Here is a 20286-nt window from a genome sequence, read left to right as displayed (position 1 = left end):
CTGGCTCAGTTGGTACAGCACGTGACCCTTTGATTTCAGGGTCGTGAGTTCAAGCCCCAAGTACTTTTGAAAAAGTTCACTTAAAAAAAAAACAAACTGAGACTAAACTGAGGGTTGATGGAGGGTGGGAGGGAGGGGAAAGTGGGTGATGGGCATTGAGAAGGGCACCTGTTGGGACGAGCACTGGGTGTTGTATGGAAACCAATTTGACAATAAATTTTCGTATTAAAAAAGAAAAAAAAAAAAAAAAAAACAGGTGCCTGGCTGGCTCAGTTGGTAGAACACACAACTCTTGATCTCGGGATTGTGAGTCTGAGCCCCACACTGGGTGTAGAGACTACTTAAAAATAAAATCTTGAAAAATAATAACATTTTTTAAAAAACAATAAAATGTGGCATATTCGTATCATGGAATATTACAGGTAGGAGAATGAATGACCTGCAAGAACACAGCAACATGGATAAATCTTACAGACAAAACTTGAGCAAAAGAGGCAAGACAAAAGAGTGTATGCTGTATTATCCCGTTTATATTACAGATCAAAAGCCAGTTGAACCAGGCGGGGGTAAGCAAGCGGAAGTGGACTAGGTCTCTAGAGTTCTGGAAATGTTTTTTCTTGGTCTGAGTACTGGCTGCATGGGAGTGTTTACTTTGTAAAAATTCAAGGACATGGACACTTGTTTGCACTTTCCTCTATGATATATTTTAATATAAGTTACATAAGTACATGAAAATGTTTAGGTAAAGGGAGAGCTGTCTGGCGGCCCCAAGCTGGGTTTATTTATGTATGAGAGAACATGAGATTCTGGAGGGCGAAAGCCTCATATAAAAAACTTGGCTTCCTCCACGAGCAGTGGATCTATGGCAGTGTTTGGTCTAATCACACCCCAGGTGTCTCCAGGGGCAATCGTGAGGCCACAGCCCACACAGGATAGGTCAAGGGATGAAACCCTCCAAGGAGGATTTCTGCCATCTGACTTAGGAAACTATAACTACTAAGCTCTACACCCAATGTGGGGCTTGAACTCGTGACCCTGAGATCAAGAGTCGCCCACTCTACCGACTGAGCCAGCCGGGTGCCCCAAGTGTACCCATTTTTGAACTGGAAAACCAGAAAGAAGCTTGTTTCTGGGGAGCCTGGGTGGCACAGGGTTAAGTGTGTTTCTTTGGCTCAGGTCATGATCTCGCAGTTCACAGGTTTGAGCACCACGTCAGGATCTGTGCTGGTAGCTCAGAGCCTGGAGCTTGCTTTGGATTCTGTGTCTCCCTCCCTCTTTGCGCCTCCCCCACTCATGCTCTCTCTCTCTCTCTCTCTTTCTCTCAAAAATGAATAAACATTACAAAAAAATTTTTAAAGCTTGTTTCTTGTTTCAGAACAGCAGGGACCTGCCCTTGGCTTTTCTGTGACACTCAAGTCTCCTTTATCTCTGTTGAAATGTTACTCAGAGAAAGAAAAAGGCAGAATGTAAAGGACAAACAGTAAAATGAGGGCCACGTTCACATGGATCACAAGGGACACACCTGCCTTGTGCAACAAGTGCCCGGGGTTGAAATAGTTACATGACCGAACAAAATCCTGAACCTCTCAGGAGACTCAATTATCTGAAAAGAATCATCTTCTAGGGGGTGGACAGACGGACAAAACAGGTGAAGCAGAGTGGGAGAGACAAGCTTCCAGTTATGGAATGAATAAGTTATGGTAATAAAAAGTACAGCATAGGGAATACAGTCAGTGATGTTGTAATAGTGTTGCATGGTGACAGGTGGTAGTTACACTTGTGAGCACAGGTTATGCTGTATATAAAGAAGTTGAATCACTATGTTGTGCACCTGAAACTATGTAACATTGTGTGTCAACTATACTCAGATTTGTTAATTTTGTTGTATTGTTATATTTTAAGGAATCTCTAAAGTAAGCCCCAACGTGGGGCTTGAATTCACAACCATGAGATCAAGAGTCGCATGCCCTACCTACTCAGTCAGCCCGAGGCCCCTAAAAAATTGAAAGAAAAAAAAAAAAATCATCTTCTCAAAGAGCTTTTTTCATGTGATCTCATTTAATCCTGACGTATGGAAAAACTGAGGTTCTGTGGACAAAGTTAATTACCTTGGAAATTGAGAGGCTGGCCTGGACTTCAGTTGGAAGTTATTTTGTCCAATCTCCCAATTTTGCATATTGGAGACTGGGGCCCAGAGAGGAAAAGAATTCAGTGAAGGGCTCACCAAGAATCAGGTGGCAGAGTTGGGACCAGAACCTAAGGAAATGCGCTCTAGGTGACCCTGGAACCTGAACTCCCTTCTGTAAAATGCAGATGGGCCTCTGGCCTCCTACTCACCCTTTCTATTTCGTAGGAATCACGCTTGTAACACATAATGAGCTTGGAAGTCAAGCTCCCCCTTGCTGTCTGTGACAGCACTAGGGTCTGTGACTCTGCACTTTGTATTTCCTCCCAGGCCTGAGCCCAGTGAGGGTCAGGTGGTTCTGAATGAAGCGAACAGACCAGCCTTAGAATATAGGAGGAAGTTTTGTTTTAAAAAGAGGGGGTGGGGTGCGGAGAAGAAGGAAGAAAAAATATATGCAGGTTTGTGTGCTCCTAGAAAAATGATAGCATAATAACCAAATCTGCTACTGCAGCAACCCCTGGGGAATAAGGGGGTGGAGGGTCGGGTGGCAGAGACCCTCCTTTTCTCCCTGCCCCCATGAGCCATTGCCCTAGCTCAGTAAACAGGCTGGGGCCCCAGCACCTTTGCTCTCCCAGTTTTCTCACCTGCAGTACTTGTCCCTTAATCTTCACCAGGCAGCCATTCAGATCTTTGCCCCTCCCCTAACCATCTCACCCAGAGAGGCCCCCACACTGTTCCTGACGCCATTCTCTTTTATTGCCTGTATAGCACTCATCACTATCTGAAATCTCATTTACTTGATCTGTGTCTGCCCCTCTCATGTTCCATGAAGGCAGGAATCCCGTCTTTTCTCCCCTACCGCGTCCTCAGTGAAGGACAGAGGGCAGAGAAATGCTCGATGAGTCGTTAGCGAGATTGGGCTTTTTAGTTTGCACAGTTTATACTTTTAAACATTTTTGAGGATGATTATTTTATATCAAATGAAAAAAAAAGCAGCTAGATTACTGCAGAGGACCCTAACCTCAGCAAACTGCCTTGGGTTAGACAAGTTTCCACGTGAAAGCAATTCCTTCCTAGTACCGACTGGAGACTCAAACCAGAGAGGGACAGCGCCCTGTCCAAGTCCACACAGCACTCAGCAATCCAGAAGGGGACCCAAATCCCCCTCTTCCCAAGTCATCCTGGGAACCTCCCGGGGGCGTCCGGATCCGAGAAAGGCGGAGGGGTTTGGGGAGGAGAAGGGAGAAATCGCACAAAGGGGGATAAGGGACAGACGACGAAGGCGGGGCAGGCAAAGAGGAAGGAGAGTGTGCAAGGTGACCGAGAGAGGCGGGGTGGGAGCGGGGCGGACGGGGAATGAGAGGGTGTGGGGTCTCACGCACGGGTAGAGAGGGAGACGGAAAGGAGAAGAAAGGCAGAGAAGTGCAGTGTGGGCGGGTGACCGAGGGCGCCGCACTGAGGCAGGTGAAGGTGCGGCGGGAGGCGGAGAGGACGGGAGCCGGGAGAGGCTGTAAGGAAGCGGCCGGAGGAGGAGCGGTGAAGGCCCAGGGCCGGGGGCGGGGCGAGGAGGGGGCGGGCCTCTGGCTCCGCCAAGCGGTCGGGCGCCTGCGCGCCTCTTCCGAGCCGCCGGACTGCTGCGGCTTTCCCTGCACCGGCTTCAGTGCGGAGTAAGTGGGTCCTGATGCCCCGGGGCCGGGGGCCGGGGGCGGGCGCCGAGGCTTCGGGGCGCGCTGGAGCTGAGAATGGGCCCCAGGAGCGCGGCCGCAACCACGTCACGCCCCAGGTCACGCTGCAAACGGCAGCTGTAGAGATTTCGCTCTAACAGCGGGTTACCTGGACTTTGTCGCCATCGAGCCCTGGAGGTGAGAAGGAAGGCCGAGCAATTCAGGCTTGTAGGCCAGAGCCCTCAGCCCCGGCTTCCAGAAATGGGAAATGCTGTGGGTCGGGAGCCAGAGCTCGTTGTTCTAGTCTTCGCTGTGCCACTGACTTCCTGCGTGGCTTTGGGCGAGTTCCCGCCCCTCGCCGGGCCTCCATCTACCCACCAGTAAAGTGAGAGAGGGTCTTTGGATGGGTCTCCATAATTTCCAGATTCATTTAAATTCATTTCCTTGACAGACTTCCCCTAAGGCTTGTCCCCAGATTCACCAGCCACTTCCCTTCCTCAGCGGCAACTTTTGGCTGTGCTCTGAACTCTGGCCCCTCAGTTTGCGACTAGACAACCTCGGACCGTCTGGAATCCAGTGTCTGGGGCAAGAAGCTCCACCCAGCCTCTGGACCACAGGCTGAGGAATTCGTTTCTTGTGCATGGAGTCCGTGATCCTTTCATTGGCTCTGCACCCAGGCAGGCCGACCTTGTTACCTCCAGTGAAGATGAAGCTGGGGCTCCGGCATAGAGTCAGGACTGGGCTTCTCTGTCTGCCTTTTGTGCAGATTCACCAAAACCAGATTGTTTTAAAATCCACATTTGTCTAAGCATGATGCAGTGGAAGGGCGCACTGGCCAGAGTCTGGAAGTTTAGGCTCTGGTGTTGGCTGTGTCACAGACTCACCTTAAGCAAGTATCTGCCCCTCTCTGGCTCATTCTTCCCAAAACAAGGGGTTGGTCACATGGTCTGCGTCTGTGTCTTTGGCATTGTTAACAATAGTAATAGCAATCATAACTGTTTCCTTACCTTGACCTACAAGGCCCTGCCTCAGCAGCCCCCATCTACCCAAAGCAGCCGACTTGCCGTTGACCTACCTCGGGGCCTTTGCACTTGCAGTTTCCAGTGCCAGGAACACTTAACTACCTCTTTTTCCCGCATAGTCATTCTTCAGATCTCCACTGAAAGTTGACTTTCTTACGAAGCTCAACAAACTAGATGGGATCCCTGGGTTTACATCCTTGTGGCACATGCTGACTTCGTTATGCTTAAGTGTTTGCATAGTTTTTTGTCTAAATGCCATAAGGGCTGGAAATCTATCCTGTTCCCTAGTATCTAGTGCACAATAGGTGCCCAGAAATTTGTCGTGGAATGAACGGACGATCTCATTTAGTGCAGCAATCTGGTGAGGCTGGGACATGGTGCTCCTCTTCCATTAGGAGACAGATTCAGAGAGTGGCACTCCTAGGGCCACACAGTCAGTTGGCAGCATCAGAATTTGAACCCAATCTGTCTCTGACTCCAAGGCCTGAACTTCCACATCACTGCTGTCTCATTCCAGGATCTTCTGCTGTGAGGAAGCGCCAGCAACTTTGACACACAAGGCCTGGAAAGAGAAGAACTTTAGGTTGTGGAGGGGGTCTTGTCCAGCTCAGGTTCCCTTTAACCCCTGGCAGACCTGGGGTGGATGTGCCCCCCCCCCCCCTCCTGCAGACACATGGCGCATCGGCTACAGTTACGACTGCTGACATGGGACGTGAAGGATACGCTGCTCAGGCTCCGCCACCCCGTGGGAGAGGAATATGCCTCCAAGGCCCGGGCCCACGGGCTGGAGGTGGAGGCCGCCTCCCTGGGACAAGCCTTCAGGCAGGCGTACAGGGCTCAGAGCCTCAGCTTCCCCAACTATGGCCTGAGCCAAGGCCTCACCTCCCACCGGTGGTGGGTGGATGTGGTCTTACAGACCTTCTACCTAGCAGGTGTTCGAGATGCCCAGGCTGTGACCCCCATCGCTGACCAGCTGTACGAGGACTTCAGCAAGCCCTTCACCTGGCAGGTGTTGGAGGGGGCTGAGGCCACCCTGAGGGAGTGCCGAAAACGAGGTCTGAGGCTGGCAGTGGTCTCCAACTTTGACCAGCGTCTAGAGGACATCCTGATGGGTCTTGGCCTGAGGGAATACTTTGACTTTGTGCTGACCTCTGAAGCTTCCGGTTGGCCCAAGCCCGACCCCCGAATTTTCCGTGAGGCTTTGCGGCTTGCTCAAGTGGAACCGGCAATGGCAGCCCATATTGGGGACAGTTATCCCTGTGATTATAAGGGGGCGCGGGCTGTAGGTATGCACAGCTTCCTGGTGGTCGGCCCAGAGCCTTTGGAAGCTGCCATCAAAGACTCTGTATCTCAAGAATGCCTCCTCCCCTCACTGTCCCATCTCCTGCCTGCCCTTGACCACCTGGAAGTCTCACCCCCGTAACTTTGAATCTGATGAGGGAAGTGGCTGGGCCCAGCAAACGCTGCAGAGAGCCCCTTCTTTCCTGAGATCTGGCCTTTGCCCCTCTCCCTGCAGCGTCCAAAGGCACTGTGACTATAAAGCAGTGAAAACAGGGCTTTTAGCCCTGCTCCAACCTGCTTCTGGTTGCTGAAGTTGTTCACACCTGTGTCTGTTTCCCCCCCCCCCCCCCCCACCTACAAGATTCACCGAGAGCCCAACTAGCTTCAAAACCGGGCACTGTCGGGGCGCCTGGGTGGCTCGTTTGGTTAAGGACCAGCACTTGATTTTGGCTCAAGTCATGATCTCACGGTCGGTGAGTTAGAGCCCCACCTTGGGCTCTGCACTGTCACTGCGGAGCCTGCTTCGGATTCTCTCTGCCCCTCCTGTGCTCGTTCTCTCTCAAAATAGTAAAATAAACTTTTTAAAAAATTATAAAAAAACAAAACAAAACCAGGCACTGTCAAACTTTGTATTAGCAGCAGGGCCCTTTTGTTACGGGAGATCTTACTGGAACCCCAATATGCAAAACAGGAAAAGTGAGAAACTGCTAGAGCCGAAGCAGATCCTAGAGCCCCTCAGTCGGGCCCTTGAAGCCTCAACTCCCTAGAAGTGGAAGTTCAGAGGAGCTTAGTTTGGAAATTGGGGTGCTAAGCTCTGCTGTAGGGACATGCCCTCTAGGACATGCCTCTAGTGTCTGCAGGATTTTAGACAAGGAGCACCATAGTCATGAGAAGAAACTTCATTTCCGCTTGCCACGTGTTAGTCCTTTATATGCATATAGAACCCTCAGTAAATAAAACACCCTCAAAGCTACCTGATGGGCAGAGACAGTGTGACCTCCACTTTACAAATGAGAAACCGATTTAGAAGGAGCCTGCCTGAGGTCACAGGTAGTATGTGAGAGAGCCAGGGTTCTGATTTAGGCATGCCTGACTCCAAAGCCCTTGGCTTGACCACCAAGTTGCAAGCAGAGAGCTGTGTTCCATGGGACGTGGTGCAGTGGAGATCCTGGTAGAACAGGGAAGATTTTCTAGAGGTCAGTTTTGAAGGGCACTCCAGTTGTAGGTGTTCGCACTGGGGGCGAGGGGAGGACAGCACAGGGAACAGGGACTGGAGCTTGAGGTGACAGGAGTGTAGGAAACGGGGAGTCGTTGGAGACTGAAGGACGTAAGCTAGCTAGGTTTTGAAGATTCCATGTCTTAGGGGCGCGTGGGTAGCTCAGGTCAGTTAAGTGTCTTTGGCTCAGGTCATGATCTCGCAGTTTGTGAGTTAGAGCCCTGCTTGGGATTCTCTCTCTGCCCCTTACCCACTCACAATCTCTCTCTCTCAAAACTAAACATTAAAATTTTTTTAAAAAAATTCCATGTCTCTAACTTCCTATCCCCTCTTCATGCTCCTCTCCCCTCACACCTCTTTGGGATTTACTAGACACATCTTCCTTGTACAGGGGATACCTCCGGTGAAAAGCACATAGGCATATCTACACAGTGTTACGTTCTGGTACCAACAGCCAGGGAGGGCTCTAGAGTGGCCCTGAATTGGGGGTGGCATTTAGGTGGGCAGAGGAATAACACGCATTCCTGGCAGGAGGCCCGTGAACTATGGACAGAGTGAGGGCTGCCACGGGGAGTTAGACTGGCAGTTTGGAGAGCATGGCTTGGGGGCCTGCAGCTGCCAAGTAGAAAGGCTGGCTTTGCCTCAGGTTTCTGGGTAGACATTGTACTCATGTGAGGGGAGGGAGACTCTTCTCAGACTAGGCCACACCTCTTTTGGCTCTGTCTTCCTTGGGCTTGGTGTCACAGCCAGGGGACATTACTTCCCACATGTCAGGCAGTGAGGACGTGGGTCATGGGCTGCAGTCTCAACTGCAAGGGCCTTAGAAGTCATCTCAACCAAACAAGCTGCCATTAGGTCTGTGGACTGGATTTGATCAACCCAATGTTTCAAGTAAATTATTGAACAAACTTAAGAGTGGAGAGGGCTCTGGCCCCCATCTTTGAGCCTAGGGGCCTGAAGTTGTAGGTAAGATTGCCTTTGAACCGTGTTCCCAGATAAAACCACTGTGAGGACCACTGGTCTAATATGACCTCAGAGAACAGGAAGGGACTTGCCCTCGGTGCCAGCCATGCAGGGCACGAAACCGTCTCAGGGCTCTTTTGGCTGTGTGTGCTGAGCTGGGAATGCGGACGCGGGTGAGAAAGACCTTGATTTCCTAGCAAGTGCACCTCTTAAGACGTGAGCTGGCACTTGGGAGATTTGCCCAATTACCAGCAAAGAACACGGAGGAAACTTCAATCTTGTAAAACCTTTAATAACATACGTGTTCGGTAAGGCTGGCCCTCTTACTCCCTCAGCTCTCTCTAGGACTTGAAGCCCTTACCCCAGGTCTCCACATTATGTTGGGCAGGGAGGGGGGTGTTAGGTAGGGGAAAAGTTTGTCCCTGTGACCACAGGTGGGCACAGCCGAGCTCAGCTGCCAAGTCTGAGGCAGAGCTGCCAATGGATGTGCGGCGGTCGAGTTACCTGCAGGTAGGATCCCTTCAGTCTTCTGAACCATCAGGCTGGACCTGGTGGGACACAGCGCCCCCTGTGGCCAAGAGCAGCCTAGCAGGAGTTTGGGATCCCTTTCAGGTTGTCCTCGTGTGCTAGAAAAAGATGTTCTCTCTGTGCCTTGTCAGGAAAAGGACTGAGAAGCACCAAACTGAGGGATGAAAGAGTTTCAGCCACAGGACGTGCTCCAAGCTGGGGGCAGAGGGCTGGAAGGCTGTGCTTTCCCAGAAGAGTCTACCACATACACCCAGGCACCTTTCCATCCGTCCATACATTCGCCAAATATTTATTGCACAATCACTAGGCACCAGGCACCATGCCGGATGCCAGAGATAAAGTGGTGAACGAGACACCCTCAGAGGAGCTGATGTATGGTGGATTTGGGAGACTAAGGCCAGGGAATAGCAGGCCTACTGTAGATACCTCGCACTTAACAGCTGTACCCAGATCTGAAATGGATCCCTACCCCTCCTAAAGCTGTCCCTTCAGGGCAACATTTGGGAAAAGGACACTGGGCAGGAACATGGCCTGGAGGCGTAGTAGGGAGGAGGCCTGGGCTCCCCGTGGCCAAAGGTCAGCGGATGATGGAAATGGTCTGGTCGGCCACGGCAAAGACCGGGAAGAGGGGCCCAGAAAAGGGCGCGTGGTGGGTGTGGAGCACCGTACCCGAGGCCGGCTCGTAGAACAGCAGTTCCTGTGCCTGCAAGTCCAATAGCACGCCCAGCTGGGCGGGGCAACGCAGCAGTGCCAGGGACTCGTGCTGCCCAGCGTGCGAGAAACGAAACTCCTGGTCATAGCGGGAGAAGACCCAGGAGAAGGCGTTGTGGCCCAGCCGGGAGTCATTGCCAGAGCCCTTTCGGGGCAGCTGGCCTAGGGCCACACCCACCTTATAGGCACAACTGTTCTGGACGTTCACCATCCAGGTGTGCAACCCAGCCTGGAAGGAGGTGGCGGCCAGGGCATTGGGCCAGTGGTCAAAGCGCTCCGGGCCATCTGCATAGGCCTTGGACTTCTTGGCATTGAAGGTCAGGGTCCTTCGATCGTCTGACAATTGCAGGAAGGGGCTGACGGTCCTCTCATCAATACGCACGTCCTCTGTGCCTGCCAGAAACAATTCTCAGAGTTGCCCAAGGCCAACCTCAGCCCTAACCTGGTCCTGCCAGGCAGCAAAGGGCTCCCTCACCACCCAGTGGCAGTGTTACCTCAGGCAAGCCATTTACTCTCTCTGAGCCTCAGTTCCCTCATCTGTAAAATGGGGATAAATAGGACTTACCACAGGGTGGACACGAGGACTAAATGAGATGATACCTACAAAGTGCCCAGTATTAATAGGTGCTCAATAAATTGTGGCCATGATAACAGTAGTTACTATTAGTCCAGGATCCTCATCTGTAAACTAGAAATAAGGCCCAGAGAGGAGAAGCAAGTTGCCCAAAGTCACACACCTAGTTGGGAGCAGGGCAAAATGAAGATTTTGTTCCTACATCTAGCATCCGGCATCGACTGCAGTGATTCCAGTTGGGCCTATCTGTGGCCTCCAGATCAGGCCTGTCCTGGGGGAATGACCCCTGGGAGCCAGGAAGCATCAGATACGCACTTTTCCAACAACTAACTAAATGGGACTGCTGGCAAATTGGGCACTCTCTGCTACCAGCATCTACAGAAGACAAGCGATAGCTTGTACTAAAAATTTTAGGCTAACCCATGGGGGAGGGCTAAAACTGAGGAAAAATTCAATCCGTTAACCAAACCTCTCTGTGAATTGTGCAAACACGACAACTAGGAACACAGAAGCTTCCATCTAGCTTGGGGGATTCTGCTTTGAGAACTTCGGCGCTAGGAGGGAATTCCTGCAGGGAAAGACCATGTGGCATTCACATCTGAGGCCTTAGCATACGGCACAAGGCCAGGCCACGGTCTGCCTGAGTCAGCAGCGTTTAAGTGAACAAGTGAGGTGAATCCAGGCAGCGCCGTTCTCTCTCCAGATGCTTTCCAGTTGGCCATCAATGATATCTTTTTAAAGAGAAACTAAGGTTCCAATTAAGAATACTGAGCTGTCCCACTAGGGCAGGACATAGATGTGATTTCTGGGAACAAGATATCACTTAGGCCCAACAGAGCAGTTTAGTCTGGAAACGGAAAGGACCTGGCCCAGCTGCCCCAAGCCAGTCCAGAACCTTGGCTCCACCAACAAGGCTGCATCCAGGGTCACTCGGTGCTTAGCTACCGAGCCAGATGCTCTGGTCCCCAGCCTGACCCAGCAGCAACCCCCCAGCCAGTCAGCCAGCCAGCCAGCCAGCTAGCCAGGTGTTCAGCTGGTGCTGGGCCCTAACAGCTCCTAACCTGAGAAGGACCCGAGAACCGCGGTCACCCAGAGTTGGGTAAGTAGTGAGCTCCGAATGCACTTCTCATTAAAGTTTAACTTGTCCGAGTCCTGGGGATCCAAAATGCCTTCTGCTTCCTCAGTCCTTGTGGAGGAAAACAAACAAACAAACAAACAAAAAACTAGACAGAAATTCAGGAAGGTTCCAGAAATGGATCTAGATCAATATAGGGTGATGAGAAGGGGACAGAAGTAAATAAAATCCTCTTCCCATCAGGGTGACCCCAAGATTGGCAGCCAGCCCCACACAGGAGCCCCCAAAGGAGGTTTGAGCCAAACAGAAAAACGGGTTTTCCCCTTATGCGCCCCCCCCCACCCCCCGGAACATTAATTCCAGCCAGGCAGATGATTTCCAGGGAAGTAAATATTTGGTGCCAGTGGTAGAACTTGGAGTCTGTCTGCTCTGCAGGGGAAGCAACCTGCTATGTCTCTAAGTTAGCAGCAGAGCAGGGATGCGACCTGAGCCTCTTACACCCCAGTCTTTCCACTCCCCCATCCTGTGCAGAGAAAATCTCACCTCCTTCCAAAACCTACTGCAGCAAAACCTATTGGTTTGGTCAGAAGGTACAGCCGCTCCTCTGCTCTTAAAATGCAAACACCTTTGAGAGATCCCACAAGAAGGGACTATCAGTTATCACCCGAACCATAAATAGGTTCTGGTGCTTTGCTCCCAATAGCTACCTCTCCTTGGCTCAGAAGGGCACTGGGTTTGGCTGGAGGGAATATGGGAACAGAAGATGCCTAGGAGGGGAGAATTACCATTTATTAAGTATCCAGGTTTTCTCTGTAGAATCTCAGGTAATCTTTGCTATAACCTGGGAGGTAGTTGTTATCCCATTTGACAGGAAAGAACAGAGATTCAGAGAACGCACTCCGCTTAAAAAGGGGAGCTGGGTTCAAGTGCTGACTCCATGCAGAAATAGAACAAACCCAGTCTGGAGTCCAGGCACCCCTCAACATAATTTCCCCCTTGATCTAAAATGAAAGTGATTAAGGGGTGTAGGACAAAGTGAGGGTCCATCACTGAGCTTTGCAGACACCTGAACTGGGTGCTGAGAAAGAGTTCTGCCACCGCCCCCAACCCTGAGATCAGGCAGCAGTTCTGAGGGTACGCACTCTTCCCCAAATCTCCTGGCCCTGCCCACAGTGAAGGAGCAGGGAGAGAGGGTGGGGCATGTCTCCTTAGGGATGCAAGCTCTTTGCGAGACTGTCACTGACTGTCCTGGCTTGGGAGGAGCAAGATGGACAGAGCCCTAGGAAAGCTGAGAGCAGGCTCTGGTAACAAAGGCCCTTTGTGGTCAGGACAAGAGAGGGTCTGTTGCCATCTTCTCAAAGCGCTGAAGTTGGGGCTGGAGAAGCCCCAGCCATCAGGCGGGGAGGAAAGAGGAGTGCCTGTGTTGGCAGCGCTGAGCTAACCCAAGGCAAAGCTGAGGCCAGTGGCAGACACGAGCGTCTAGACAACCAGCTACTCCGGCACCCCATGGTTCAGAAGGGGAAACTGTGACCCCAAAGGAGTGGGAGTGCGGTGGGGCTGGGATCCGAATGCCTGTCTGTGCAGCCGGACCTGTTGCTGTGGCAGCCAGGGCCGAGCCCAGACGTGGATGTGGCACCAGCAGATAAATCAAAACTGAGGGATATTCTATAAAACTGTTCTAGGCTCTTTAAAAGTATTTTGTTGTTGTTGTTGTTTTAAAAGGCTAAGGAACAGGGGCGCCTGGCCAGCTTAGTCAGAGGAACAAGCAACTCTTGATCTCAGGGTTGTGAGTTCGAGCCCCATGTTGGGTATAGAGATTACTTAAATAAAACTTAAAAAAAAAACAAACAAAGGCTAAGGAACAATTCCAGATTAAAAGAGACCAGATTGGGGGGGGGGGGGCGCCTGGGGGGCTCAGTCGGTTTAGCGTCTGACTTCGGCTCAGGTCATGATTTCACGGTTCGTGAGTTCGAGCCCAGGGTCGGGCTCTGTGCTGACAGCTCGGAGCCTGGAGCCTGCTTTGGATTCTGTGTCTCCCTCTCTCTCTGCCCCTCCCCCACTTGCACTCTCTCTCTCTCTCTCTCAAAAATAAATAAGACATTAAAAAAAAGAGAGAGAGAGACCAGATGGTTCAGGAAACAAAAACCATACCAAACACTTAAGAACTTTTGTGGCACAACTGGCAACATTTAAATACGGACTGTATGTCAGATATAATAGTATTATGTCGACATTAAATTTTCTGAAGGTTCCTGTAGTTGTGTAAGAGATTGTCTTACACAATCTTGAGAGAGGATGCTGAAAAAGGTCTCACTTTCTACAACTTACTCTCAGGTCAGAAGAAAAAGTGTTAAGTATTCACTCGTTAAATAGATAGGAAGCGAATGACCAACAGACCAAGAAAGAGAGCAGATGTGGCAAAATGTTAACAATACAGCTTTCTAGGGGGAGTCTGTTGTACTATTTTTGCAACTCTTCTCTACGTTTGAAATATTTCAAAACAAAAAAATCAAAGATCAGGTTTTTTTTTCAAAAACACAGAGCAACTTGAAATTAAAGACAGGACAGTTTTAGAGGAAGATGAAGAAGGTAAAGGAGAAAGGAAAGACTAGCAGACGTGTGGAATGATTCTAAGAGGGAAAAAGTAGGAACAAGCTAAGCCTTTAAAGGAGACAATAAAATTGGGGGCATCACTTCACAGACTTTCCAAAGAGTGACATACATCTATACATACTGACATGGAGAGCTTCCAAAAGAACCTGGTAAGTTCAAGAACAGCAAGTATAAAAGAAACCAAACTGGTAAAAAAAAAAAAAAAAAATTTTAGGGGTGCCTGGGTAGCTCAGTCGGTTAAGTGTCTGACACTTGATCTCGGCTCAGGTCATGATCTCACAGTTCATGAGTTCGAGCCCCATGTCGGGCTCTGTGCTGAGGGCACGGAGCCCGCTTGGGATTCTGTCTCTCTCCCTCTCTGCCTCTCCCCCCACTTCCTTTCACAAAATAAATAAACTTAAAAAAATTTTTTTGAGTGGTAACCACCCCTAGGATTCTATCTACATAGGAAAGTCCACAAGACACACACATCTGACTGTTAAAACTGATCACCTCCAGGGAACAGGACTGGGAAGGGGTGATGGAGACACTTACAATGTTTCAACTTTTTTAAGTAATCTCTATGACCAACATGAGGCTCAAACTCATGACCCTGAGATAAAGGGTCACATACTCTACCATTTCAACCAGCCAGGTGCCCTGAGACATTTGAAATTTTACATGTTTTTATATTGGTGGCATGTTTTCTCTTTCTCTCATGCACATGTATTACTGCTGAAATTTAAATATAAAAATAGGGACACCTGGGTGGCTCAGTCGGTTAAGTGTCCAACTTCGGCTCAGGTCATGATCTTGTGGTTCGTGAGTTCAAGCTCTCTGCTAACAGCTCAAAGCCTGGAGCCTGCTTCGGATTTTGTGTCCCTCTCTCTCTGCCCCTCCCCACTCACACTCTCTCTCTTTCTCTCTCTCTAAATAATAAATAAACATTAAAAAATTTTGTAAATATAAAAATGTATAAGAATGGGGGCACCTAGATGGCTCGGTCAGTTAAGCATCCAACTTGGCTCAAGTCGTGATCTCACAGTTCATGAGTTTGAGCCCTGCATCGGGCTCTCTGCTGTCAGCACAGTCTGCTTCAAACCCTCTGCCCCCCTCTCTCTCTGCCCTCCCCTGCTTGCATGCTCTCTCTCTCTCTCAAAAATAAACATTGAAAATATACAATGGTCTGTGCTCCTCAAGTACAGCTCTGCAATCTCTCACCGAAGACGTAAGAATTTTTTTTTTCTTTTTAAAAAATCTGCTCTCTTTCTTGGTCTGTTGCTCATTCTCTTCCTATCTATTTAATGAGTGAATATATGACACTTATTTTTTTTCTGACCTATTTGAGAATAAGTTGCAGAAAGTGAGACCTTTCATGTCTAAATACTTCAGCATCTTTTTCTCAAGAACAAAGACAGTCTCTTACACAACTACAGAAACCCTATTAAGTTCAGAAATTTAACGTTGACATACTACTATTATATCTGACATATAGTGCATAGTTAAACGTTGCCACTTGTGCCACAGAAGTTCTTAAAAGTGTTTGGTGTGGGTTTTTGTTTGTTTCTTGATCCATCTGGTCTCTTTTAATCTGGAATTGTTCCTTAGCCTTTTTTTTTTTTTTTAAGTTTTATTTAAGTAATCCCTACACCCCACGTGGGGCTCAAACTCACAACCCCGAGACTGAATCACATGCTCCTCCCACTGAGCCAGCTAGGCGCCCCAAGAATTTAATTTCTTTGCCTGGAAAATTACATCTTCTTGGCTACTTCCTCAGGCTCTTGGCTCTCAGCTTTTCAGGACCTAGGAAGAACTTGGTGAAATGCTTTTATAATTGCTTAATTAAAATGCAAATTTTGAGTGGTAATACAGACTTAAGTTTCAAAGATTCTTTTTTTTTAAAGTTTATTTATTGAGAGAAAGAGAGAGAGGAAAGGAGGGAGAGAGAGGGGGAGGGGGAGAGAGAGAGAGAAAGAAGGTGCAGGGAAGGAGCAGAAAGAGACGGAAAGAGAGAGAATCCTAAGTAGGCTCCACGCTGTCAGTGCAGAGCCCAACGAGGGGCTCAAACTCAAGAACCGTGAGATCATGACCTGAGCCGAAATCAGGAGTCAGATGCTTAACTGGCTGAGCCACCCAGATGCCCCTCAAAGATTCTTTTGTCAGAGAAGGGGCGAGTGAGGCAGGGAAGACAGTGGTGGGACAGGTGTCGGGTATCGGTCCATGCCCCAACTCTGGGGCTTAGGCAAGTCCCTGCCCATCTTGGAACATCAGTATTTTCATCTGTAGATGGGGGATGTAAAACACTCCAACAGGGTAACTGGATTTTTTTTTTTTTTAACGTAGGCTTCACACCCCACATGGAGCCCAACATAGGGCTTGAACTCACAACCCTGAGCACAAGACCTGAGCTGAGATCAGGAGTCGGATGATTAATCGACTGAGCCACGCAGGCACCCCTGGGTATTTTTTTTCATAGGATAACATTTAAGAAAGCCCATGGCCAACCTCTGATTAATAAGTATTTATTTCACTACCCTTCCACATGGATCTAAAGCAGTTCTCCAAGTTAGGGGCAGGAAGACCCCTATCGTGGAGCATGACTCCAGGGAAGCCACTCAGCTGGACGCCTTGGCCTTTCTCCCAAGAGCAGCAGGGCCTGAATGCAATGGTTTCCGTGACTGCCCAACAAATTATGGGGCCATACTCACCTTTCAAAAATCTCCTGTTCCTTCTGCTGTAAGAAAAGAAAACAGAGTCAGGCTTGGAACCAGGACGTCAGCAGGTAGTCAAGACTTGAACGTACTCAACTGGCATATGGAGGACGCCATGTGGACAGACCCTAGGACAAGAATGCTATTCCTGCTTGAAGACCCAAAACAAAGCTATCTGGGTTCTTCTCTGCGCACCTTCCCATCGTGCACTCAGAATGAATCACTGTCTGCTGTGCCCCATGGCATCCCCAGTTTCCCTAAGTAACACTTCAGGACACTCACATATTTACTAACATTTCACCCCCACCAAGACTGTCAGCTCCTAGATGGCTGGCACTCTTACTGAATCCTCTAATGTGACCGTCCCAGTGTCTGGGACAGAATGTACTCTGTCCCTGAAAGCCGTGCGGCTAAATGAATGCACAATCTAGGGCATTCCACAAACTGCCCTACTTGAACCGCAGTGAAGAACAGCTCAGTGGTTCCACATCCTCATTTCTCTTTGTGGCATGTTTACTCCGATGTCAAACCAGCCCATTAAAACAGCAAGTATCTGTATATCTATATAAAGTATTTTGCAAGGATATGTACCAAAATATTAACCATAGTAGTTTCTGGGTGGTCAGATTAAGGACGTCTTGTCAGTTCCCTCCCCCTACACATTTGTGAACCCTCTCTACCTCTCCACTTCCTTTAACATAGCTGCTACTCTTGTCTCTCAGGCTCCGGCTTCTAAGTTACTGCATCCAGGAAGCCCACCCTGACCACTGCCACCCCCAAGCCTGGACTGTGAGGTCCTCTACTATGGGACATAACTCTCCATTATCCTAGTTGTCAGTTTGTGTATTTCTTAAAGCTGTGGGGTACTAACAGCTGTATCCTATAACTCCACCCTGTGGCACAATGGCACATAGCAGATACTCAGTAAATACTTGCTCACTATTAAAAGAATAGCTGTCAGGTACAAAAAAAAAAAAAAAAATCCATATAATTTTATTCCCTTGCTTCATCCCTGCTCCAAAGTATCCTTATCTACCCAGCTCCTACCTCATAAACATTCTCGATGTTTTAAACTTTGGGGGTATTTGATTCACTGGTTGTGTCCTCACCCCTGCCTGACTTACAATCAACTGGAGGTCATCCAGGTGGGTGAGCATGTCCACCAGGCTGGTCCGGATGGTGTCGAGCTTCTGCAGTGCCTCAGTCCAGTGTACTCGCTGTGTCAGGATACTCTGGTGGGCCCGCTCCTCTTCGCCGTGTACCCGTTCCAGCAACCGCTGCTCCTCACTCTCGCACAGACTCCTCACCAGACCCAGCCTCTGGATGACCAGTTCCCGTGCCGCGCTGGCCGTGCTCTGATGAGGGATAAAACAAGGAATCGGGTCCTGGCAAAGCCCGGTCAAGATGAAGAGGACTTGGGCTCAGTGTTTAGGAATGCTGGGATTGATTTGCAATGTCCGCCACGGGCACGGTCATGGAAGAAACTGTGTTTAAGCCATCTCAGCCTTAAGAGTTCCCAAATCTGGTTTAGGGTAAAGAAATGTGAGATCCAGACATCCAGGTCATATCTCACAGAGGCAGGATCGCAGAATCGAAGAGCTGGGCATGGTCTAGAGATCAACTAGAACCCATTATCTCCCAGCTGACAATACCAAGGCCAAGGGACCAAGGTCAGAGAACTGTAGAACTGCGGAGCAGAAGGCCTACAAAGTCATCCCCATCAACAGGATCCATACCAACAGAAGTCCAGTTGATATTCTGACTCTGTCTGCGTGAAAAAAGTTCATTACTTCCTAAATCTGTCCACTCCAATGGCTTCCTTGGTAGAATTCTTATCTGTCACACAGGAGGCACGAAATCAATTCTCCAGTGACGTTGACGTGACTCCTAGTAATTAGCACAGTGTCTGGCACACAGTAAGTACTCAAATATTTACTGAATGACTGAGGGGAAAGTTTTCCTGACTAAGTCAAACATATCTTGGTAGCACTCACAGGCCAAGTGCAGGAGATAATGGTCCCTGCTTTACAGAAGAAATGGAGACCCACAGTTTGCCCAATGAAGAGGAAGAGAATGAATGGCCTAAGTGAACCCAGGAGTTTGGACTCCAATTTCAGTGTTCCCTGAGACCACATAACACAAGTACTTAGGAAATCAGGCTTTAGACACCGTGCCTAGATTTAAATCTCAGCCCATCCACTTACCACCTGTGGAACAGTTGAGCATGTTAGTTACTTGTCTTCCCTGTGCCTCAGCTTTCTAATCTGTTAAACGAGTATAATAATAGTACCTACCTCATAAGGTTATTGTGAGGATTAAATGAGTTACTACATACAAAGTTAACAGAACAAAGCCTGGCACATACGTGATAACATGAGCTGTTGTTCTCTCTATCCCACCTTGCTGCCTTGCCCACAGCGGTGGGTGTCTGTACTCAGTGTTTGTTCTATGTATGCGATCAGGTTCAAGAACAGACCCTCACCCGAGATGCATCAGATATTCTCCGACTAGAAGACCGTAATCAATTTTGATACATTTCTTCACTCTTTCCCAGAAAAGGATAGCAGAGAAAAAAAACTTCCCTTTCCAAAGATATGCCAGAATAAACTAAACACCGTCCTAAAACCAAACACAGAAATGCTGGGAAAATAGTCCAAAGCATCCTTTTAAAAGTGAAGGGGCTCTGGCAGCTAAGTAAAGGAAATCCCCTGGGGTCCAAAAGTAGAAAGGAAACTGAAAAGCAGAGTAATTGAGAGCAGAGACTCAACTGCCCTGAATGCAGCTTGTGATTTATTTTAAAATTTTACACTCCTTTCAACTTAACATGTCCCAATAACGACATCTTTAATCAGAAATGGAATATTTCTTATGAATGGGAGAATTTATTAAAAGATGTACTTTAACGAAAATATTGGACAACATGTAAGACCAGAGGGGTTACTAGGTTAAAGCATTCTTATGGTACTTATATTACTCAGGTTGAGTCATTTGAAACATTAAATATTTGTGTTAAAATCTTAATGGTACCAAAAATAGACCATAAGTAGAATGTATAACTTTTTTTATACGTTTATTTTTGAGAGAGAGAGAGAGAAAGAGAGGGAGAGAGAGAGAGAAAGAGAGGGAGAGAGAGAGAAAGAGAGGCAGACAGAACACACAGGGGAGGGGGAGAAAGAAAAGGGAGACAGAGGATCCAAAGCAGGCTCCAGGTTGTCAACACAGATCCCGATGTGGGGCTCAAACTCACAAACAGTGAGCTCATGAGATCATGACCTGAGTAGACGCTCAACCAACTGATTCACCCAGGCACCCCAAGAATGTAGGGACAAAAACAGAGGAGGGGTTGATTAACCCAAAAGACAAGAAAGGAAGAAAAAGCACAGAAAAAGCATAGAAACTCCTATATGTTTCTACTATATAGAAAACATAAAATGATAGCTATAAATCCAAGTGTATCAGCAACCACAATAGTGAGAGACTGTTTAAACTCCCTAGGTAAAAGGCAGAGATTATCAGATTGAATTTTTTTTTTCAGATTGGATTTTTTAAAAAAGGAAACAAGGGGCGCCTGGGTGGCTCAGTCGGTTGAGCGCCGACTTCGGCTCAGGTCACGATCTCGCGGTCCGTGAGTTCGAGCCCCGCATCGGGCCCCTGTGCTGACAGCTCAGAGCCCGGAGCCTGTTTCAGATTCTGTGTCTCCCTCTCTCTGACCCTCCCCCATTCATGCTCTGTCTCCCTCTGTCTCAAAAATAAATAAACGTTAAAAAAAATTAAAAAAAAATAAAATAAAATAAAATAAAATAAAATAAAATAAAATAAAATAA

General features: G+C 48.6%; 2 protein-coding genes across 5 annotated transcripts in view; one reads left to right on the top strand and one right to left on the bottom strand.

Moving 5' to 3' along the window:
- Positions 1-5183: 5183 nt before the first annotated feature.
- Positions 5184-20286, bottom strand: part of BSPRY (B-box and SPRY domain containing) — a 24458-nt gene continuing 9355 nt past the window's right edge. Inside the window, exons 3-7 of one of the 4 annotated variants that reach the window (XM_049627646.1) lie at positions 17587-17817; positions 16460-16485; positions 11146-11270; positions 9689-9903; positions 5184-5373 (exon numbers count right to left, since the gene is read on the bottom strand). In XM_049627646.1, coding sequence (XP_049483603.1) covers positions 5320-5373; positions 9689-9903; positions 11146-11270; positions 16460-16485; positions 17587-17817 — 651 coding nt within the window. In that variant the 3' untranslated portion in view covers positions 5184-5319. Of the gene's footprint in view, positions 5374-8542; positions 9904-11145; positions 11271-16459; positions 16486-17586; positions 17818-20286 lie in introns of those variants that run through there. The other 3 variants (XM_049627647.1, XM_049627644.1, XM_049627645.1) reach the window with 3 other exon arrangements.
- On the top strand, positions 5348-7594 carry HDHD3 (haloacid dehalogenase like hydrolase domain containing 3). The gene has a single exon (XM_049627648.1). The coding sequence runs from the start codon at positions 5455-5457 to the stop codon at positions 6232-6234; it is 780 nt and encodes a 259-aa protein (XP_049483605.1). The 5' UTR covers positions 5348-5454; the 3' UTR covers positions 6235-7594.

Source organism: Panthera uncia, chromosome D4, assembly GCF_023721935.1.
Source record: "Panthera uncia isolate 11264 chromosome D4, Puncia_PCG_1.0, whole genome shotgun sequence".
Taxonomy (NCBI): Eukaryota; Metazoa; Chordata; class Mammalia; order Carnivora; family Felidae; genus Panthera; species Panthera uncia.
Note: the sequence above shows the minus strand (reverse complement) of the source record. Positions and strands in the feature narration are given on the sequence as shown.

Coding starts and splice junctions, on each gene's coding strand:
- HDHD3 (XM_049627648.1), top strand. CDS start 5,455: ATGTGCCCCCCCCCCCCCTCCTGCAGACACATGGCGCATCGGCTACAG.